The 16593-nt window shown below is 43.7% G+C and overlaps 1 protein-coding gene across 4 annotated transcripts in view; it reads left to right on the top strand.

Moving 5' to 3' along the window:
• Positions 1-16593, top strand: part of LOC126519689 (methylosome protein WDR77-like) — a 262463-nt gene that overhangs the window by 143403 nt on the left and 102467 nt on the right. For all 4 annotated transcript variants that reach the window (XM_055065356.2, XM_050169051.3, XM_072284883.1 and 1 more), the window contains 2 exons: positions 636-703; positions 13375-13429. In XM_055065356.2, the coding sequence (XP_054921331.1) occupies positions 636-703; positions 13375-13429 (123 nt within the window). The remainder of the gene's footprint in view (positions 1-635; positions 704-13374; positions 13430-16593) is intronic.

The following is a 16593-nucleotide window of genomic DNA, read 5'->3' as shown; positions in this document are numbered from 1 at the left end:
ATTGTGTCGGGACAGTTCAGGTTGACTTTCCAGCTGCTGAGAGAATCTCAGTTGTGACAAAGTTCGGGCCTAATACCAATGAGCTTGCTATCAGTTGATAGAAATAGCTCATTTTCGAAAATATTTGCTTCTGTATGCATCTCTTTCTATTCGTATTGAAAATGCTTGACTCAATTTGCAATGGGCTTTACCACATTTCTTTTAAAGATACTTTATTTGCTGTGCTTCTTGCTACCCCTCCCTTCAGTTTTATATTGTGAATAAAATAAACATTACTCCTTACTATTTAAACTGGATTAAGTAGTTTTTTTTTATTTTTTAACATGTTTGTTTAGAAAATGACAGCATCGGACGACATGGTGTCAGCCCATCTTGACATAAAACAAGGTTCTTTGTCACTCATGGAATTTTGCAAAGGCACTCCTGGAAAACCTGGAAAACTCAGGCAATTTGAAAATGTCAACTTGGTAGACACCCTGATACTGGCCACTCTAGAGTCGGCTACAATGATAAACTGAGAATAGTTGGACGACCATGTCATGGTTCTGCAAAGGGTGGCAGTTCTGAGTGGGACAAGTGCCTTTGGCCCAACACAAATTATTCTGTTTCTTGACTGCAAGCCGTCTTCCTTGCAGCGCACTCTGATGCTGTCTGGAAGGTGGTCTTCTCCACAGACCCCAATGTCTTCCTATCCTGCAGCAAGGCAAGTTCTGTCTTTCACTATGCTAAGAGGGCTGCACTGAGCCACACACTGTTGGCTCATAGCAATGCTTTGTTTGTGGCTTGTTGAAATCTTTGAGTAGTAGGCACCTTGCTATGGCGAAAGAAGAGAAGGGGGATTCACACAAGCGAATAAGCTTTCGGATTTTTTTTCTTTATTTATTTATTCTAATATGACTGTCCTGCTATATTGAATGGCACATTAAACGATTTTGCATTTTGGGCGTTTTAACGAAAGAAACATAAGCCAGATAGCTATATAGATGGCTATATCTATAGCTATACCAATGTATTAGACAACTACACTAAGTAAATTCGTAATTGTATCAGCCGTATAAATTGCAGTAAACAGTTGCTAACTATATAACAAGCATGGTGTTACATGCACAGGCAAACATGAACAGATCTTACTCGATGAGTGCAGGCAGAGCTGTCGCAGTGCTCGCGTGGTGAAGAGTACCAGCACCGAGGTGCGAACACTTCGAACAAATTTGAGAACGCTTCGTTCTGCCTTTTGCTTCCAAGTGCCACCAAAACTTGAGATTGTGTGACACTAGGGATGTTGGAAGACAGCGCACACGAAGCCAACAGCCATCTCAGCTGACCCACCGTTTGCCCCCACCACAGATTACCTCCAAGATAGGGTGAAGGGACTAATTGAATGCTCAGCTGTGCCTTGCACGTGTAGTAGTTTCCTCTAGAGAAACGAGATGACGCTACCAGCAGCATCACATGCATTGCCTCAGGCAAAAGTGTGCAAAAGGGCCTGAATGCGAGACCATTACCGTTTCTACCCTGCTACTGTGTGATCAGCTGTAGGAAATGCAACTAGGTCATCACTAACACACTGTGCTTCATTTTTGCTGCAAAATGTGGAAAGGAGGGGAGACCTGTGCAGTAGTTGGCTGCAAAAATAGCAATTGGCATATAGAAGAATGGAATGAATCTGTATGACCAAGTGCATGGACTGCTGCTAAACAAGGTCCGCCTGTGTTTCCTGCTCTTTGCGATGCACGGCTTTCCTTGATGATGAAAAAAATTAATTCACCCGCCAACATTGTATTGCTAAACTCCAGAAGAAGGATTTCAGTTTTGTAACGTTGGCAAAAGTGAGTACCGCTGGTTACACAGTGACAAAGGAGTAGCGTCATTTTCTGGAATAGTAAGTTCCTTGCACGTTATCTACATACATGCACCCCAGCACACTCTCAAACTTATGCCGTACGCCCACTCTGTCGTTCATGTATCAAGAATAAGTGAATGGAATCAATGTGCTTGAAGCATGGGTAACAACTGCACTGACGGAGCACGAATATTCAAAGCTGAATGTTTTGTGATGATCCTCAGTGCAAGCGAGTGACTATCGATGGTACGTCTTTGCTGCAAGCTATTACAATGCACAGTACATCTATGTTCTAACCCTTAATTGTCCATAGCAAGAACAAATCCACTGCAACTGATAACACCCGCAAGCGATCGCGCAGAAAATAAACATTCGGAGAACAACCACACCCAAAGAATGTTACCGAGTCAGAAACATTACAAGCCGCTGCGTTAGAGGGATTGGCAAATAAAAGATGAAGAGCAAAAGACGATACAGTTGAACCCACTTATAACAATACCGGTTTTAACAATATATTGTTTATAACGATATGAAGCTGCTGCACCGTCAACTTTCGTATGTTTTGCATGGTGAAATAGCCTGCATACTGCAATGCCCTAATGCCGCATTATTTGTTATAATGATGAAGTCTGGCTGCTCGGTGTCCGAGCTGAAAGGTAGTGAAATGCGAAATCCTTGAAAAGAAGAAAGGAAATTCGAGCTGCTGCACGACGGCCCGCTGCTCGAATGGCCGTCACGCGCTCATTTTCCAGCCTTCTCCGTGTGCCTCTCTCCCGTTGCCCTTCCACCCCTCCGAACATGAATGGGCTGCGCCCATATCTCTACACCGTGCCACCCTCCGAAACACAAATGGGCCGTGCCAACTGCGCTGCTCGCATCTTGCTTGCTGGCTCCTCATTCAGTGCAGTTCTGTAAACAGCGTAATCGCCCGTGTTTGTCTTTGTTGGTTGCATCGAAATCGTTACTAGCCACGTGGTTTCTCAGCCTCTTTTGACTCACCGCCGAAACAGAAGATGACTGACCCGCCGGGTGATAATCGACAATGCATGACATTGCCGGTGAAGAGAAAGTGCATGGCTATGGATTTAAAAACTAAATGCTTCTAACCTGAGGCAATCGTCGCCAACGTGCTTGCATCGGATGGCGACGGCGACGATGGCAGTGATGATGCGGTAGGTCAGGCTGCCTCAATGTTGTCCCTACATGAGGCCCGGCAGATGATTCAGTCCCTCCGGGGCTTAGTTTTTGCGAGGAACCTTCCGCTGCATTAAGTGGAGCACCTGGATACCTAGGAGAAGGATGTCGGCAATGCGGACGGACATAGGGTTTTCTTGTGCAATGCAGTGCGACGTACATGGCGAGATGATTGGGGTGATCTCGCCTCAGCGTTTTTTTTTTAATTCGTCAAGCTGACAGGCTACCGCAGCAACCTCCTCGCATTTCAAAAGGCCCCTTTCGGGCCCACCAAAACGCTGCCTCGGCAGTGCTCGCATATCGCTTGCCACCTGTGACCCCTTTTTGCAACTATAGCGGTGCCATTCTTTAACGCCGACGGCCGCGGCTTGTTACACATTATCGGAGCGCCCAGGAAGCAGGTAAACGAGTGAGCACAATCGGCAGCCGGATGGATGAAGGTGGTTAGGATATAGCGGGGAGGGGCACTGGCCTCCCCACCAAGATCAGCTCTGCCATCGCCCTATTTTGATTTTTTCATGCAACCCGGTTTTAACAATTATCAGTTATAACAATGGAATTTTCGTGGCATTTGAATATTATTATAAGTAAGTTCGACATTATAATCCTTATTTAATGCACAAGCAGAAAGTTTGGACAGCTAATAATACATTTTGTTATGCACCTGTCTAGCGGGCAAGTTAAGTGCACTTACAGGGAGTGCACTTCGCGACCTTGAGTGGCGCTTTAGGTTATGCGGCCTTCTTTCTGCGGCCGTACCAGCTACACGTGAAGAAATGTAACCTCCGTGCTTGCGGGGATGTCACAGTGCCACACTTGAGCGAGACAGTTGCAGTGTCCACACAAACAATGTGAAAATAAACAAACAAACAAAACAGAACATTGCGCTTTGGAAGTGACATGGTGCTCCTTCTTTGTCAGTGGTTTTCTTGGCGTCAGCGTCTCTTGTGTGCCACTCAGTATATGGTGCTGCAGTGGTGCATGGCAGTGGAATCTATCAAAAATAGCAACAGCATGGGCCGAGAGCCAACTGCGACGTTTTTGCTCTGATGGTGACAGCTTATGAACTGATGGCTTGATGAGCGGAATGGTTAATTTTGGGGCTTTCACTGTAACGACCTTTCAGGATAATGAACAATTTTCCACAGTCCCCTGAAGTTTATTATATCGAGATTTCACTGTAATGGTGAGAACACCTGCTCGTTATTTGACAACTATTTGACAGTTGCTTGATATTCAGTTTGTTTCTTGCACTATTTGATTCACGTTTGATTCAGTCTCAAGAATTACTATATAGGTATCCCTAGAATAAAAAGTTATGAAAGTGAGTAATAGAGGCCCTGCAATTTATTTATTTATTTATTTATTTATTTACAAAATACTGCAGACCAGATCGGTCCAAGCAGGAGAGGGTACATACATTTGTTAGTAAGCATTATGCCTTAGGATCAGCAACAATGGGGAAGTTATAATTTACATCCAGAAAATATAACAAAACTAAACAAGGTTACAAAGCAAATACAATTTGTGAGAGTACGTGCCCCAAACACAGGTACATAGACAAAAAAGCACACTACGCACAGTTAATAAGTAATCATCATTTCTAACCATACATACAGATATTTATATACAGGCTCTCAAGAAGTTGAAGAAAGGAGAGGTGAGTCATGAGGCAGGGAATTCCAGTCGGATATTGTTTTAGGGAAAAATGAATGTTTGAAGAAATTCGTGCGGGCAAATATTGGCTTGACGCTATGGCTATGTTTATGTCGTGAGGCTCTGGTTGTGTCCCTTTCGAAGTAATCCTGTGGTTGAATGCCTAGTTTTTGAAAATACAAGGAGTGAAAAAAGTGCAGCCGGGCAGCCTTTCTTCTTTCAGCCAATGGCTCAAGGGCTGCCTGATGTAACATGGTGGGCGGAGAGTCCCTTCGCTTATAGCGGTTATATATAAACCTTACTGCTAATCTCTGGATTTTTTCTAGTTTATCTATGTTGATTGTGGTGTGTGGGTCCCATACTATGCTGGCGTATTCAAGAGTAGGTCTAACAATTGATTTGTAAGCTTGAAGTCTAAGTACGCTTGAAGAATTGCCTAATTTATATTTTAAGAAACCTAGCTTTTTTCTTGCAGTGGAGCAGATGTTGGAGATATGGGATGACCATTTAAGATCAGATGTTAAAGTCACGCCCAGGTATCTGTATTCTTCCACTTGACTAATTATGTTGTCCCCAATGCCATACGTAAATTTCATTTCGTTGATCTTATTCGTAGCACATAAATAAACGGTTTTACCATAATAAATTGTCATATCCCACTTGTTACACTAGTCTGCAAGGAGCTGTAAGTTCGAATTTAGGACAAGTTGATCGGATACAGAATGAATGCTTTTGAAGATAATGCAGTCATCGGCGAATAACCTGGCCGACGTGCTTAGTTCCAGAATACCTAACAGGTCGTTAATATATATATTAAATAAAACAGGCCCCAAGACTGAACCCTGAGGAACACCAGAGTGAACATCTAAGAAGCGGGAGCAGTTGCCATCAATTTCCACATATTGTTTTCTATTTTGTAAATATGACATAACCCAAGCGATGATACAGGAAGGGATACCCATTTCTTTCATTTTGGTTATTAATTTGGAGTGAGGAACCCTATCAAACGCCTTGGAGAAATCCATAAAAATTATATCTACCTGACCACCACTGTCGAGAGTTTTTGTTAGATTATGCACGGTATCAATTAGTTGTGTAGTAGTGGAAAAACGTTGCCGGAAGCCATGTTGCCTGTTGCTAATTATTTTCTTCGTGTCTAAAAAGCTGTTAAGGTATTTGAGTATAATATGCTTTATTAGTTTGCAAGGAATAGAGGTGAGAGATATAGGGCGGTAATTATTGATTTCCGATGGATTTCCTTTCTTTAATACGGGTACAACACGCGCAACACGCCAGTCATGGGGTACGACGCCTGACTCTACAGATTTTTGAAAGATTATGACGAGAAATCTGGCCAGAATTTCTGCATACCTTTTTAAGAATGCTGCGGGAATGTTATCAGGGCCGGCTGATTTTTTTGGATCCAATCGCAATAGAAGTTCGGTAACACCTTCCAAAGAGATGGTAATGGTGCTTGCGCCATCACTAACTGACGTGTTATCAATCCTTGTATCAGCTCTGGGAAATACGCTTTGAAAATGGAGGTTGAACCTGTCTGCCATTTCCTTTTTGTCCGTGACAACTTCCCCGTCAACCGTTACTTGGTCTAACTTTTTATTGTCCTTATTCGAAAGGTACTGCCAGAATTTTCGAGGATTTTCCGTTGCAAAACGACCAAGTGTCTCCGAAAAATACCCGTCTCTTGCTTTTTGCAGTTTATGCTTGAGGGAGGCGCTTAATTCTGTAATTAGTGACGCATTTTTATTCTTTTTCTTCCTGCAACGCTTGATCTTCCGTTTTAATTGTATTAGTTCTCGGGTTAACCAAGGGTTTGTTCTCCCTAGTTTCTTTACTTTTTCCGGTACAATGTTTCGTATGCCGTAATCGCAGAGGTATTTAAACCTCGCCCACAACGTATTTACGTCGTCCTCACAAAACGATAAGAGGGCATCTTGCAGAAAATGCATAATGCGTGGGTTGTCTGCTGCGTCAAAATGCTTTACAGTTTGTATTTTTGGCGTGGACGTTCCCATTGGCGAGGGAGCATGCAGTTAAAGTACACTAGTTTGTGATCAGAAATGCCCTCGTAAACTTCAGTAATGCAATTTTTTATGCCTGCGGAACATAAAATGAGGTCTAGAATTGAGGAAGCTGAACTAGTTACGCGTGTAGGAGAGTGTACAGTCTGGACTAGATTATACGTTAACAATATATCAAGTAATACTTATGAACTATGCGCATCGGGGGGACTAAACTTCATGGTGCCCCAATCAATGTGGGGAAGATTAAAGTCACCTGCAATTATAATATTCTGATTTAAGTACTCTTCTAGGTAATCATATAATTCCAGTAGATATACTGGTCCCGCCCCAGGAGGCCTATAGATACCAACAATAGTTATTTGGTTACCTGAGAACATCAGCCTACACGAAACGCTTTCATGAAAGGTGGAAACATCGGGCAAAAGGACAGAAGACAATCTAGCCTTAACGAGAATCGCAATTCCACCGCCCCTCGTGGCGCGGTGCTTTCCGTAGCATGTGTATGAAGGCGGTACGGCGCAGCTATCAGGAATGTCGGCATGAAGCCACGTTTCAGATATAATCGCCACGTGTGGATCATAGAAGAGTAATACAGTGAAACCTCGTTAAACCGTAGTTGGCCGGAGCTCGGAAAAAGTACGTACTAAACGGTAGTACTGTTTAACCGAAATAGCATGAGATCGCCCACTTACCTGTAGAAAACGGAATTCAGAGAGAGTGCGATGAAAGGGGAAAAAACATGCAGTATTTATTCACTTCGCGCGACATAAGTGTTATTTTCGTTTGATGCCGCGGCGGCCTAGCACGACGACAGCAGCCTCAAACTTACTCAAGCTGCGTGCCAGCTTCTCAGCCAGCCCCCCTCCTCTCGGTAAACACTCGCACGGCAGATTCCTCGTTGGCGTTACGTATTCTCCGTGCACGCGTGCACTAGTGCTGCATAAGTCCCAGGGCGCCTTTTTCATTGCCGGGTGCCGGAGTTCGGAAAACTTTTGGTTTGGAATAGTTACGTTATCGCACCCCTGTTCTCGTTGCGACGATTGCATTCACGAGGCTGACGTAACGCGCAGCTTCTGCCACTGTCGGGCCTGAATCGCCCGTGCTGTCGCTTTCCGTGTCGTCCTCATCACTGTCGCTAGTCGACACTTCGGCAACAACAGAGTCAACGATGGTGAAAAGTCGAACCTCGTAGCCGACATCTCTTTGCGGTCGCAGCAGCGCTGCCGAGCAACTTCGCATTCCAAATGCCACACACTGTAGTCAACAGCAAATCCATGTCGCGGGCCAGCGCCGACTTCTTCATGTCACGTTCGATAGCACAGACGATGTCTAATTTTTCTTCTATGCTGAGCACCCGGCGTCTTTTTTATCCGAGCTTCGGCATGACGCGAGTCCTCGCTTGCGCGACCCCATGACGCTCTCTCGCTCTCTGGAACGGCGTCGAAATGATGTTGATGTTGATGCGGCTTCACGTGCAAACGCACAGGGCGCTTGGAGGCCGTTGTACCGATCTCTGAGGCTTGTTGTTCTGCCGGACCGCCCGGTGGAGACGACGCATCGCCGTGTTTGCGCGACGAAAAGTGGAAACGCTACGTTTTAACCGATGCGTACGCAATAAGCTGGTACGGTTTATGCGGATACTAAATACATTATGTTCAATGGCCGCTGAGTCGGGGAATTGACTTTACTACTTTTAAACCGAAACTACTGTTTAAGCGGGTACGGTTTAACGAGGTTTTACTGTAACTGTTCAAGCCGGTCTTGCTTGTTGCACAAACATTGCGCATTCAAACATATTAGTCGAAGTGATTTTTCCACAACGTGTGCAGTGGTATCTGTTCGTCAATCTTGGGACGTGTGGGCTGCTTTATGCAGCAATACCCTGCAGTTGTTCTGCTCGTCCCACGCATAAATGTTACCATTTACATGCAGTTTGTTGTAGACGAGCTTTATTTTATCACCGGAGCGTTTTTCGCTCTTATAGGATTGCCAAAGCAGTTTCCTTATTTTTACAGTTGCCTGCGAGTAGTCTTCAGATACTGACACTCCGGAATCTTACAGTTTGTGGCCATTTGTAAGAACGGCTATTTTTTCGTTATAGTTGTAGAGCCGAAGAATAACAGGCCTTGCCATCGTCATCACCATGCCATCGTCATCATAACAGGCCATGCCATCGTCATCATCAAGTGTGGTGCCACGATGGGTTCTTTGTATGAGTACGAGGTGAATAGAAAAAGAAATAAGAAAGTTGACTTTGGAAAATGAAAGGGATCCAGATTTAAAAATACAAATAAAAGCACACGAAAAAATATCCATACCCTATGGAATTTCACTCGCCCAGCGAAGACTTATGCTGCTTTCAATCAAAATGCAGCTTACATTCATAGGGTGGAAGCTATCATGCCGTTGTGGCCTTCCCACAACAACCCACAGCTGTGCTTTTTGATGGATATCATTACTACGGTTACCGATCACCACATGCATTGCACATTCCAGCACAGCATTGGTAGCAACATTCCCTGATGCTTCTACCACAATGCCTGAGAAATGTTTGTATCGTGTCACTGTTCTCGCAGACGAGGAAAAAGCTGTTACAGTTATTTTAATGATCGTTGCGATCGATCCCTTTGTCCCAGCAGATACTTAGAGCATGTTCATTGCAGTTATAGTTTGGCGTGTTCCAGTTGATGTCAATGTCACCATATGGTGCCATCAGTAATGCTGCAAATGTCTGTATCCAGTGTGCCAGCATTTGGTAAGGTGTAACGCATTTACAGGCAGGCTAAAGCTCTCCAATCAGTTTTCTGGTGTGATGGAAGGGTACACAGTATTCTGCGAAGAAGTGAGGCGCTGGGCATCCCATATGATGACACACTCAGTGTATTGCATTAGCGCTACTGCAACGAGTACTAAAGAAAGTATGAGCAGGACATGCACTGAACTCTCAACTAATTTTGAACTAATCAGTCAACTCAGTCATCTAAGCACCAATTAATTCAATCAACTAATCCGAACTAATGGTGACATATCTCTGGAAGAGCAATAATTGTCACTGAGCTCAAAAAATATAAGGTGAAGAGTACACTTTGTGTAATCTATTGGACAGCCTACCTAATGTTCTTCATCAATGAAGAAAATGAAATCCAAAGTTTTCTTCTCAATCTTGTTCCCAAACTGCAGCGCTGATATGTCTAATTGAATGGGCCTGATTCACTCAAGGATTTCAACATATTTTCTAATATTTGGGTTGGTTCTTGTTGAGGAAAAGTTCTCAGAATTCTCTGTTTTTGTGCAAGTTGGTGTTCAGGATTACTACACATGTTCTTGGCACAAAGTATGAAGCATGAGGAAAAGGAACAGGAAAAAGGACAGACAATGAGCAACAATTCTCTGTGCCTTTCTTTTTTTCTGTTCCCATCCTTCATGCTCCCTGCATGTACAGTAAAACACTTGTCGCTCTCCATCCTGTGCTGTCTATTTGTGCCCATTTTCATTTCATTTCATTTATTTACTCTCAAGGCCGTACAGGCATTACAGAGAGGAGTGGCAATAGAAAAAAAAATAGCTAATGAGGCAGCACATGGTAACAGATAGCCGACTTGAACACATCATGGTCTGTGATAGTGACGATGGATGCGGGAAGGCGATTCCAGTCTTGACTTGTTTTCGGGATGAAGGCTTCTTCGAGGTATACATTGCTTTTACTCTGAGGCACCCCAACCTTCATTCGATGATCAATACGGGATGACAAATGGCTCGGTGGCGAAAAAAGTGTCATTTTTAGCTCATTATTAGTGTAGTATATTTTGTGAAACAGGCATAGGCGGGAAATTCGACGTCTAGTAGAAAGGAGAGGTAGTTCAAGCATTTGCTTCGTGCGAGAAACGCTGGCTAAGCGATAGTAGTTAGAGAGGATAAACCTAACTGAGCGGTTCTGAACCGATTCTATGGACTGTGTTAACGAGATAGTGTACGGGTCCCACATCGATGAAGCGTACTCGAGTTTAGAACGCACGAGTGTTTTATATAGTAGTAGTTTCAGCGGAATGGGAGCGAGGCGGAAATTCCGCCTAAGAAAACCAAGGGAACTGTTAGCTTTGTTAATAACATGGTCGATACGCTTCTGCCCTGACAGATTATTAGTGATATGGACGCCTAGATACTTGTAGCTGTCAACGAACTGAAGAGGGCAACCGTTAAGATCATAGCCCTGAGAAATGGACTGGTTAATCTTTCGAGACACCCTCATTGCTTTACATTTGTTAATGTTTAGTTTCATAAGCCATGCATCACACCAAGAAGAAATTTTATTTAAGTCAGATTGAAGAACGGAGAAGTCAGACTCATTAGAAATTACGCGGTACAGAACGCAGTCGTCTGCGAAGAGCCTTATGTTAGAAGTAACAGAATCAGGCAGGTCATTAATATAAATTAGAAAAAGAAGAGGCCCCTCTTCATGCTGTTCCCAAGTATTCTCTCAATAGTGTTCCTCACAGCAAACTACCAGTCACACATTTTTGAACATTAGAGAGCTCACAGATTACGCATGATTGTTGTGTGGCAAAATTGCACTCTAAACAGTGCACAGTTCTCAGTGTAGTGCAAAAAAACAAACACACACACGCACACACTTGCTGTACCAATGCACATACTGGATGCTTATGTTAACTGAAGTGTTGTTGCCACTCAAAGCAGTATATCAGATGCGATAGCTGCAATCCAGAGTTTAATGGTATCTCATCAGCTTGGGGTGACGCATGATACAGATGTATATCACCTATCACAAAAGTTCCATTCCCGCTCCAGTGGGAGCCTTAATATAAGCCCTATAAACCTGTTACATACCATGCTGCTAGCACATGAATTACACCCACATATGGCCAGTCTTGTACCGCAGGATCCATTACGAAAGGAGGGCTAGGAATATATTTAATATGAAAACATCATATGCCCCATAACTCGAAAATTCATCGGCATTGGTGTGACACAAAGATGGTACTGAAAATGACTGATGGTGCAAGTAGTAAAAGTATGTCAAAAAATGCTCGGATTGATGTCAAATTTCTCCGGAAGGTTTGTGCAAACAAAGTAAATTAATGGCTTTGAAATTAAATTTGGTACATTTTGGTCAAGGCAGGAATCGAACTCGGGCCTCCAGAGTGCGAGATGAGCAAGCTTCCCCGACGCCATGGTGGCTGCACGATTCTGGCTGACTAAAGGTGTGCCTAGTGTGTGCATCATTGCACACGTCACATCGCAATCATCTAGTGTGTACGTCATTGGACATGTGACGGTGCATCTTACGTGGGAGGTGGTGCCGCATCATGCGTGTATAAAATGGGCGCATCCATGACGTTCCGAAGTCTACGAATGTTACAATGCTTTCGCATTCCCACACGTAAGCAGTCTTAAGTGCCTCTGCCAAATTTGTTTCAGTGTTTACTTATATGCCTAGTCAGCCATATTGGTGGCGAGGAATTACGGAGTCGCCATCTGCCGGAAGCGCCTCACTTGCATAGTATGAGGGATCATGCGGCACGCTCCTCATAGGTTTCGCTTACGGCGCACAATAAAAACACCACGCGGCAGCCCTCCTGGACATTTATGCAGGTACACTCAAAATACCAGTGCACCGGCTTTTAGCCTGCTGAAAGCACTGGCACTCCTTCATGATAGTGTTGACTGTAGATAAATTTTTGCACATTAAAAGATCGAAGGCTTGGAGACAACAAAGAGGTATGCCCAACCTTGTCGTCCTCCAGCATCTTGGAATCAGCTTGCGACATAGCGATAATGCGTCTTCTATGTACGAGACGTAATATTTTGTAGACATCTGTGCACGTGATGCAAACATCTTTTTCACAGCGATCTTCTGGCCAACAAACTTCCCGAATAAGTGTCGTAGTTTTTCTTTGCAGTTGTCCCCGCTCCCAATCTCGGCCTCGTGGTTATCGAACCATACTTTTGCCATGCCTTTGAGGTAGAAAATAATATTTGCCAACATCAGGGTAGGGTCCCATCAGCTGTTACCACTCACGCATTCATACTCTGCCAACCAGTCTTCAGTGTCCGCTTCAATGTAACGGCAGAACGTGCCAAGATCCCATGGTTTCACCAGCACGACCATTGAAGTGGCGGGTGCTGATGTAGGCGCCGCATCTTCCGTCATTGCAGACAGATGTCCAACACAACGGGCGCTGTGGAGTTCTATTGCGAGCCATGACATGCCCTGCACCTCCACCAAGGTGTGATGGATACATTTGCCAAATAATTACAAAGAAAGCAGGGCAAGATGATCTGGCCCACATGCAAGCATCCTCATCACTGTCTTCATCACTCTGCCAAACCTTGCTTTCATCCATGTATCAATCGCTCCATAACAATATGTACAAGAAAATTGACAGAAAATGAAAACAATCGTCAACAAAAGATTAAGATTGCTACAAAATTAGAAATATCCTGATCGAGCTTTTACCAGAAACATATCAATGAACCCAGCTTGTCCATGGCTTGGAAGCAGTTCAGTGTTAGTGTGATTTTTTATTTATTACGAGTGACATCTGTGCATTACACCAGGCCAGTAGGAATCTGATCAGTGTCCTCTCTCTGTCATCTCTGTCACTTTTTTTTTTTTTTCAGGATGGGAAGGTGCAATCCTGGGACATGAGGCTCAGTAAGCCGGCCACTGTTCTAGGTGAGGTTCAGTTCAGTTCTATTTAACAGTTATCATGTTATCAAGAACAGCTATATTTTACTCATGTTCGTACACTACTCAAATAGGCATGTGTTTGCTGGGATACTAGCATGTTATCTGACATGCTTAAAAAGGTTCAGAATATGGCAGTTCAATTTGTAATGGGAAATAGTGCTAAAAATTGTAGCATGATTGAAAGTAAGCGTGAACTGAAATGGTGGGGCTTACAAAAGACCACAGAAAATGGGTTCGATAGAAGGTATTCCACAGTATATACTGTTAAAATTCATATAACAAAGTTGGTAAAATTGGCAATTTGCCTTGTTATATCAAAATTCATTATATTGAAATTCGACCTTTTTGCTAATAAGTACAGTTGCCAATGGACTTGCACGGAATGGGTCCAAAATTTCCTGAATTATCGCACAATCGGAAAAAGCATATTTTAATTAGGAAAAATTTTATTTTGTTGAATTAGAGAATTGGTAATGAAACATACTGTTTCATGCTGTATCGACGACATCCTCACATCGGCAGTACAAAGAAAAGCCAGCCGTGCTTTTGCGTCCACAGTGGGATGACGCTATCGTGAAAAGCACTGGCAGGGGGAAGTGAATGCTTCAGTTGCCTCTGGCTCCTACACATCCCCAAAACTCGAGACTACGCAACCTGCAGTACCAAATGCGCAGAAGACAGTACACATGATGCCACCCATCTCGACAGGCCGACTCCTTGCACACACGACAGATTCAAACTGTGCATGGGCTGTGTACGCTCTAGGCTGCGCTGACAGCCATGCACGGCCACGCTAAAAAAGGAGACGCGCCAACCTGCCCCCTTTACTCCACGTCCCCTCCCCCCCTTGAGGTGCGCTTGCCGCAAGCTTGCTCTCCTCCCCCCTTTCCCTTTAACACGTGGGAAGACTGCGCTCATCAAGTCATCATCCTTCTCTGCTCACCCTCGCACACTTATGCTCACGGCCAAAGCTAGCAGCCAAAGCAGGCAACTCACGAGGTGTGATTAGATCTTATTGCACTGTGGAGCATGAAGCTGCTCTGCTTCGGGGGTCTCTCTTGGTCACATGGCACACGATTTGAGAGGTGCGTTCACAAGCAGCTGCATGTAATTCAACTATTTGACCCTCTGCATCCGCTGAAGTTTACATTAAAACGAAGTTATCTGCAAAAGGGTTGTGTCATTTTGTGAAAAATATCAGTTATCTATGCATCAATTTGGGTTTCGTACGGGCCGATCGACTGAATTAGCTCTATCAACACTGAAGGATTTAATTTTTAACGCCTATGAATCAAAAATTTACATTATGCACATTTGTAGATTTTTCTAAAGCCTTTGAAATGATCAATCATATTACTTTAACAAGAAAAACTTAAACATTATAGATTCAAGGGATCACCCCTGGGCCTTCTATGGTCTTACTTAATGCATAGGAAATAATGTGTTTGCATCTCAGGAGAATACTAAGATTCCCTGAATTTAGAAGCCAGTGTCCCCCAAAGGAGCACATGTAGGCCTATACTGTTTAACATCTGTATAAATGATTTAACAAATATCAATAACTTACCACACTATGTAGTATATGCAGATGATACCAGCCTTTCTTTCCAGTCATGTAATGCTGATAATTTGCAGATGAACTCTAAAAAAACCAAAGCTGTCCTTTTGCACCCACCCAAAAACATGTAAATCCTAATATAAACATATTCTTTTGATCAGAGCGCATTGACATTACCGTGGACGTGGACACACTAGGAGTGATTCTTGTTCACCATTTCTTTTTTTTTTTTTAACTGCGGGGTTTAACGTGCCAAAACCACTTTCTGATTATGAGGCATGCCGTAGTGGAGGACTCCGGAAATTTCAACCGCCTGGGGTTCTTTAATGGGTGCCTAAATCCAAGTACAGGGTGCTTTCGCATTTCGCCCCCATCGAAATGTGACTGCCGTGGCCGGGATTCGATCCCGCGACCTTGTGCTCAGCAGCCCAACACCATAGCCACTCAACAACCACGGCGGGATTGATCACCATTTAAGGTGAGACAAACACATAGAACACATGGCAACAAGTATGGAAAAATCATGCAGTACGCTTTGTAGGCTTCAAGATGTTCTTCCATTAAAATTACAGCTATTGCTGTATAACACCATATTTATTTCCCATGCAAACTATTGTAGTCTTGTATCGGGAACTACATTACAAAACAATGTTCAGACATATCTTTTACAAAAAAGAAGCATTGCGCCTTGTTGCTTGTGTTTCTTATGACAGTCATACAAGTATATTATTTCTAAGTTTAATGTTCTCCCATTTCATTACATTTCATTACAATTATCAGTTTAATTTTGCTATGAACTATAAAGAAAGCACAAACCAGGCCACAGGAGATTTATTGATCTTTGTAATCTAAGCAAACCTCAGTGCCTCACATACGACATTTCGGAGCAAGAAACATAGGCCGTGCCTTTTTCACAAACTAATCATGGAAGAGACGGACTACTGTGCCGAATATCAGTCATCATCATTATCATCATCATCAGCCTGTTTTATGTCCACTGCAGGACGAAGGCCTCTCCCTGCAATCTCCAATTACCCCTGTCCTGCACCAGCCGATTCCTACTAGCACCTGTGAATTTTCCAATTTCATCGCTCCACCTAGTCTTCTGCCGCCCTTGACTGCGTTTCCCTTCTCTTGGTACCCATGCTGTAACCCTAATGGTCCAACGGTTATCTAACCGGCACATTATGACCTGCCCAGCTCCATCTTTTTCTCTTGATGTCAATTGGAATGTAATCTATACCCGTTTACTCTCTGATCCAAACTGCTCTCTTTCTGTCTCTTGGGGGGTATGGTAGGGTAAACCCCCCAAGAAATCGAATTTGCAATTTTGGCACCGAAAAATCGACGGCACTATGAGGAACAAACCTGCGGAAGTGTAACCTCGAGCACCCGCTCCAAGTGGTTCAAATGTCGTGCCGAAGTGTGCCGCACACCCTCGTGTTTAAAAATGGCGCTCTCTTTCTGTCTCCTAACGTTATGCCTAGCAATCTTTATTCCATTGCTCTTTGCGCGGTCCTTAACTTGTTCTCAAGCTTTGGCAGTCTCCAAGTCTCGGCCCAATATGTCAGCACTGGTAAAATGCACTGAT

Source organism: Dermacentor andersoni, chromosome 10 (genome assembly GCF_023375885.2).
Source record: "Dermacentor andersoni chromosome 10, qqDerAnde1_hic_scaffold, whole genome shotgun sequence".
NCBI lineage: Eukaryota > Metazoa > Arthropoda > Arachnida > Ixodida > Ixodidae > Dermacentor > Dermacentor andersoni.
This window is presented reverse-complemented; position numbering and strand designations above follow the sequence as displayed.